Genomic DNA, 7,629 nt, shown 5'->3' with positions numbered 1-7,629 from the left:
GGTTCCTTTCAACTTCCTATTAAAAACGTTTTCTCTTTACTTATAATTAATCACACGATAACAATAATTAAAGTTTAATTTTAAATTAATTAAAATGAATTATTATTATTACCGTCCTGCAAAATAGAAAATAAATGAATTAGACGTCAACGTCGCAGGCACCCCATATCGCCTGCGTTTGGTTTGTGTTTAAACAGTCAATCGCTGGAGGGCCAAAATATAATTAAAGCTGCCAAGGACAGGAAGGCTCGTATTTGAATTATCTACCATGGGGAGTTCGGTGTTTATTGACTTTGCTTTTCACGTTAGTCAAACACCACAACAAACGAAAATTAATCTGATAACAAATATTGCTACCATAATACAGAAACTGGTTTATTTTCTTGGTTTTAATCCCTTCCAAAAACTATTACTTCCACATCTGAATCCAGCAATCAAGATTTGATGTGCGTAGAGGATATAAATGCGCATATTCTAATTCTTTGATGTAACCCCATTCCTCAACTCCACCAAACCTGCACTTTTTACAGAGGTTTCAAGGTCTCAAGTTTATAGCTCCTAAAACTCTAATACTTTCTGCACCATTGATTTCACAAAGTTGCATTAAATTCCTAATGACTCTCTGCATCACTTGAACTGGGTAGAGCTTCCAAATTGAATTCCTCACTCCCCTCCTCAACTATCCTCCATCTGCATAATCAATGTCCCACACAAATTCAGTTGTAATGACTCCTTACCTTAAATATAAAATGAAAAATGGAAAGGCAAAAGCTCTAACCAAATTAGTACCTTTCAATAACAAACTTTCCTTCCTTGTACTTTTGGCTTTTGTCATGTGTTGCCACCTACACCATATAATGACCTCTCAAAGATTAATAACAGGAAGATACTGGACTCCAAGTTAAAGTAACGTGAAAGATAAAGCTAAGTGTTTGGATGACAATGATTTCTATAGATTTAAGAATAGATATCACATAGATAGGCACTCAAAATTTAGACGAAATGCTATTAGAAACTAACATGTTTTCACTAAGATCACTTCAGATGAAACTTTGACCATTGCCACTAATTTAAATGTCTCTAATGATCGTATTTTTATCAAGAAGGAAAAAATACATTAGTCATCATTTGAAAAATTTTTCAGATTACAGAGAGAGTAGACATTTCCAGTCATGTTATTATTTTTCACATGGGATCACAGTGGGTGACAGCAACATTTACTACACAAAACCACAAATCAGATATAGAAATCTTACATATTTCCACCCAAGAAGTTGTCCACAGCAACAACAGAATATATCTCCCACAGTATGCATACCAGAAAGCATAAACCTCTCTTCCACAGCCCCAAATGATATGTTCACCCTGTAGGACAGGAAAGGTAGGATTCTTATTATTGGAAAATTCACTTTAATTTCCTAGAGATTCAAGAAAAGAAGAAACTTTGAATTTTATATTTTCTTTCACTTGCAAGATCTGGCACATGGGATAATCTTAAAACTTAACCAAACACACATCAAAGGTTAATTGCTCTAAATTAATTTGTTGAATAACTGATTCAAATACCAAAAACACTGTATAAGGAAATACAGGTGCAGTTTGAATAGCAAAATATATTTGGAGGTTGTGGTTTGGGGGAACAGGTTTTGGTAGGAGGATGTTACGAGGGATATTGCACAAAATCCTATGTTTACCATCAACAAGTAATTCCCTGCCAGGTTAATGTGAACTTATTTTCAAAACAGCATCGCTAAAATCAAACAACAATCCCAAGTGCAAAATTGATCCTCTCTAAATTTCACATGCATTCAAATTGACCACCTGTCCACCTCCTCTTCTAACATACATCCAGCCAATTCTCCAAAGAACTTCCAGAAGAATGCGCCAAAAAAAAAAAGAATTAATAAATAAGAAAGTGCAGATAGAGAGAGTTGGTATTACTTACACATTGCTGAACAGATATGCCCTCCCCTTACGACAATTGAAAGTCTGACCATCACAAACCAGAGTCACCATGTAAAGCACAAATTATAGAGAATGTAATTGATTTAGTCAAAATATTTGAGAAGAAAGATATCAATATCGACCTAAGCAAATATGCTTTTAATGTCCTATTAAAAGAATGCCAGCTTTAGCTTATTTTTTGTCACTCCATAATAATACGAGTAGTTCTTAGAGTCAAATTGCAAAAACGCCACAGTTGTAGCTACCAGAGTCAACGCTTCAATGGCTACTTGTGGATGCTATATTAACTAGAAATTATGACTCTAGGCTTAAGGTTCATTTGTTGAAGGATTTTGAGTTGAAACAGACAGAAAACTATAACTGTGGACACAAAAATGCACAAATAAGAATGCATGCACATAGGAGCTCTAATTTCTTAAGTTAGAAAAGCACGACTCGTATTCCCTCAGTCATGAACAAAATCTATATATATATATATATATATATATATGTGTGTGTGTGTATTTACTCTAACTATTATTTTCTTGGAAATAAAACTCATATAACCAGTCCAATGGGAAATTTTGGATAGATACTACTACAGTGAATCCACTTGCCCACAAATCTACAACACGTGCAGCTCACAATCAGATCAGTGTTTGAGGCTGGAAAAGGTCATTACTCATCAGATAGATATTGTCCAACCAGAGCAAGATCTGGCCATGGATGAGACATTAGAAAATACTCCTACCATTCAATATTTTCGCACAAAGCAATTGCTCTTAAAAGCAAATGCACTTGCATTTGGCTGCCAAAGACTTTTGCCATTGTACAAGACAGTAAGGCCCGAAATCTGAGATCATTCATAATGAATGATAATAACAAAAAAAAAGGAAAATAAGAGTAAAGGTTCTAGCCCGCTGAAACATATCGCAATATCTCTCCAAACAAGCTACAAAATGTCTTAGCCATAACAGAAGAAGACATGACTTTTACATTTGATATTTCGTCAATCACCTAAGGCCAAAAATGTCTTAAAAACATTATCCATAAAATTTATCAAAAAGCAACGCTGCACTCATTTCCCAAGTTTCACGTATTTTGCCCATACTATTCAGTATCATTTTTTTAGAGAGGATACCATTTAGCATCTTCAATAGAGCCATTATATTACTATCATCGCTATGGCATGTTCCAAATTTTCAACATTCTTGAAGATAGAAACGATCGAACTGCAATATTGCCAATAATACAGTGTAAACCTCGACTGAGACACCATCTTGCCCTAAAAATCACATTTCACCAACGCCTCAACAAAATTATATACATTACACCAAGAATGAAATACATGCATGCCCCCAAAGTCCCACTCCCCAAGCACTAGCAGCAAACCCAAAAAACCGATAACTAAAAGGCTTCAATATCACTCAGTCAGCTCCATTTTCCCCTCGAACCCAAAATTGCATCCAAATTACAAATACCCAATTAGCATCAGCAAAACCCTAGAAAACCCAAACTCTTGAAAATGATGAGTTTGCTTATTCGACTCATTCCATTAAGATATTAATCCATTGCAAACAATTAAGGAAAAAAAAAAAAAAGAAAACTTCATCATTAATCAAAGTGAATTCCGATTGTCCCTCTAATTATCACCATAAACAAGCGAAATTAAAGAATCCGGAATGAACAAGAGACAGGAGGAGAGGGTTTGAAATACCCGAGAAAGAACATCATCGGCGAGACCAATAGGGGTGTCGCAGAATCTGCACCGGTAACACCTGCCTTCTAACTCCACCAGAAAAATTCTCCCCATCAGCTCTTCCAACGCCTATCAGCACTTTCGCTCTCTCATGTCCACCCAAACGAATCTCTTGTACCGTAAACAGTCAATACATGCCAAATGGTAAATGGCCAATGGCTGCTTATCACAGTTTCTGCTTTCGCCCAGTTTAAGTTTCAATCACCGAATCATTTTTAATCCCTTTTTTTTTTTAATTTCATATTTAAACTTCAAAAATAAAAATGAAATTTACCAATTAGTAAAACGGTGTCGGATTGAATAATTGCCGGTTGCCGGGAGATGGCGGCACTCGGTCCATCGTAGAGCCTTCTAGAATCCATTTGCTAGAATGCGCTGCTAAAATAGCAGGGACATCAATGTCACCGCAACCGACGACACATGTCCACTTGAAAAAGGCGGCAAAGCCGAGCAGCTGCCCCACAACTACCACATCCACACCTAACCTTTTTTTTATTTTTTTAAGGATTTCGGCGGTTGCTTTTTCAGGTCATTTTTTATTTTTAAAAAATATTTTTCCCAACCGCGAAACGTGGCGCATCACTAGGCAAATCTGCTGTCTAAATGGTAGGGATAGCGAAATTGGGTCCCACCAATTAACAGCTTTTTTTTAAAACACCAACACGGCCCACCCGCCGGCGTAACTCTCTGTCCCCATTGGACACGTTAGCGTCGCCTCACGGCTATCTGCGCCGTACTCTTTTACATAAAAAAATTATTTTAATATGAGCCGCCTTAAATGTAGCGGTCAATTTATTTTTTAAAAAAAATATATTTATAAAAAATAAGGTAATTAACGTGAGCATTTCGTCAATCAATTAATTAAATATAAAAAAAATAAAGGAGCGAGGGATATCGGCGGCCAAAGAGCGGGACCCACTGAAAGTAGCAGCCGGGCTTCCCCACTTCCACATCCAGCCCTGGTATCCACGTGGAGTCCTTTTCTTGTCTTACTTTTTTTGCGTCTCCTTGTAACTCAAAATAATAATAATAATAATAATAAAAATAAAAATAAAATATTCGCACAACTGTAAGCCTCACCCTCTCTATCTCTCTCTCTCCCTGAAAAGATCGCACCACCGTATATAACACGTGCTGTCCATTCGCGAATCTCGGAATTAATCAGTCAACAGACAATTACCTTTCGGTCTCTCGCCAAGTAACCCGCTATTGTCGTTGTTCTTCTTTTCTTTTCTTTTTTCTCATCTCACGCGCACTTATCCTTCGATTCGTTGCCACTCGCCATTATCGGTTTGCTGGCATTTTATCCTTTTATGTATGGAGAATAAATAGTATATATACTTAATGCAAATAGTTATGTACCTTTCCAAAAGTGAAACGCATACCATAGATATATAATTGGTGCTTGCTATAAAGCATATAAGGTAAAAATTTTATTTAAAATTTGTGTTATCTATATATAAATTAATTTATTAATAAATTTTGTTTCGTAATTTATAAAAATTTATTTTTATTATTTAAAAATTAAATTTCATTTATATAGAGCTATAACAATTAAAATATATTTTAAATTTAATTAATTATATAAATAATATCTCAATTTAAAAATATTTAATAATAAAATATTTAAATTTTAATTTATAACATAAAAACTCTTCTCTTTATATTAATTATAAATAATAAAAAATCTCATTATCTTTAATTTAAGTAATATAAAATCTTTTATAACTTTTAGTAATCGGTTTTTATCTTATTTTTGTTGATATATATATTATAAATAATAAAAAATTTCATTACCTTTAATTTAAGTAATATAAAATCTTTTATAACTTTTAGTAATCTGTTTCTATCTTATTTTTGTTGACTTGTCACTTGTTATATATATATATATATATATATATATATATATATATATATATATATATATATATATATTCTATTGATAATTTTAGCGATCTAATTTACACATATTAATCATTTAACAATTTATAACCTATTTACTGAAAATATTATTTTTTTTAATTTTATAAATAAAATATTGACATAAATAACTTAGAAACCAATTAGTGAAGTTTTATAGAGTTTTATATTAATTAAATTAAAAATCATGATGCTTTATATTATAAATTAAAAATTAAAAATTAGATATTACTATTATATACGTCTAAGTTGAGGTACTATCAATGCAATTTACCTTTAAAATTTAGAATATTTTCCACATTGCTAGTGTTTGTGGTACTAGTAAAATAGTAAACAGAATATATTTTTCTTGTAAAAAAATAATCATTTACAAAAAAATAATTTAACATATTTTCAAAATTTTGACTTTTTATTAAAATATAAAAATATTTATTAATATATGAAATTAACACATTTCATTAATTTAATATTGTAACTAAATAATACAAAATATTTTCATATTTCCTATAATACCCCTAATTTTTAAATTTATTATTTTTGGGTAAATATTGATATTTTATTTTATTTGAATTATAGGAAATTATTTAAAATTTTTTGGATTTTAGAAATCGGGTTCGATTTTCCTAAAATATAAACTTTGATGATTTTTAAAAAATTAATTTAAAGACCACGTGGTCAAACTAAAAATATATTTGGAGTCTACGCATTTTTCTGAGTTTTCTGAAATTTTTTCGAAATTTTTGAACCTCGTTTTCGGTCCCAAGGCAAAGTAAAAATTTAAAATTTTGTATTCTGAATCGAACCGGCTGAATAGAACAAGACCGGATCGGACCGGTCGAATCGGACCTGCTTCTTTCTTTTTCTTCCTTCCCGCGCGTGTCCCCGCCCCTCTCTCTTTCTCTCCCATTTTCTTTCTTTTTCTTCCTTCCCGCTGGCGCACCTCCTGAGCCACCCCGGCTCGCCGGGCGCTGCATGTAGCGCTAGTAAGCGTCGCACGAAGCGATGCGACCCCCGAGCACGACCCTTCGACTTCCCGGCCGAAATCCGGCCGATCCGGCCACCATTTGGGCCGAGTCTTGTGTCTAATTCTATCTACTCGTCGAGAGCTTTCCATAGACACCAAAAACACCGAAATCCATCTAGCGGTTTGTCTAATTTTTGTCCAGAAAGTTTTAGCCAATTTTGACTTTTATGGTAGATTTCTCGCAAATCGTGAATCCCACGAGAAAACTGAGAGTACCAGAGCGCTCCACTCGTCGAGAGTTTCGCGGTGATATAAATTTCAAATTTTTTCGACACCGTTTTTCGATGGATCCCACGGAACTTCGTAGTGTTTTTTCGAGCATTAAATGAACTTAGAAAATTCTGTAAAATTTATGTACTAACCCCCATATTGTGGGCTTCGTGTAGGTATCTTCAATTCGAGGAAATTCGACAGTTGTCTAGATTTATGAATTTCCGGCCAAACATACCGATTATCGGAAAAGTTTCCGAATTGGATAGAGGTTTTAGCTACCCCACCATTGTCAGACGTTCCAAGCACGTCCCCGAAGTCGGAATCGGCATAGGTAAACCCGAACCTTACTTTTTCGTAATTTTATAGTGCTTAAATGAGATTAAAAATCCGTAAAATATTCGTGGTAGCTCAGAAAATTATGATTCTTTTTGCATTAGCCTAGTAATATTGCTAAGGACCGCGGGGCAAAGTTTTAGAATTTTTAGAGTTCATTTGGGTAGTTTTTGCAAAAAGAGTCAATTATAAGGACTAAATTGAAATTTTACATATTGTGATGGATGACTATTTGAATGGGCCCAGGAGGGACTGTGTAATATGATTGAGTTGTGGATATATGGATTGTGAATATAGAAGTGAGTTTTGAGCCCTTTTGCAGGTTGGGTAGATCCTAGGTATAGGGGAGACTCTGTCGGATTTTCGGTACGACTTAGGACGTATTTGGTCTTTTCTTAAATTTGTATTGAGTCAAATTTATTAAATAATTGTAATA

The 7,629-nt window shown here is 33.8% G+C and overlaps 1 protein-coding gene across 1 annotated transcript; it reads right to left on the bottom strand.

The window, feature by feature from the left end:
* Window positions 1-341: 341 nt before the first annotated feature.
* Window positions 342-3,930, bottom strand: LOC110632878 (protein yippee-like At5g53940). Its single transcript, XM_021781244.2, has 5 exons — window positions 3,662-3,930; window positions 1,946-1,989; window positions 1,257-1,365; window positions 790-845; window positions 342-690 (listed from the first exon to the last, which is right to left on the bottom strand). The coding sequence occupies exons 1-5, from the start codon at window positions 3,755-3,757 to the stop codon at window positions 612-614; spliced, it is 384 nt and encodes a 127-aa protein (XP_021636936.1). The 5' UTR covers window positions 3,758-3,930; the 3' UTR covers window positions 342-611.
* Between the last annotated feature and the right edge of the window lie 3,699 nt (window positions 3,931-7,629).

This window comes from Hevea brasiliensis, chromosome 11 (genome assembly GCF_030052815.1).
Source record: "Hevea brasiliensis isolate MT/VB/25A 57/8 chromosome 11, ASM3005281v1, whole genome shotgun sequence".
NCBI classification, from domain to species: Eukaryota; Viridiplantae; Streptophyta; class Magnoliopsida; order Malpighiales; family Euphorbiaceae; genus Hevea; species Hevea brasiliensis.
This window is presented reverse-complemented; position numbering and strand designations above follow the sequence as displayed.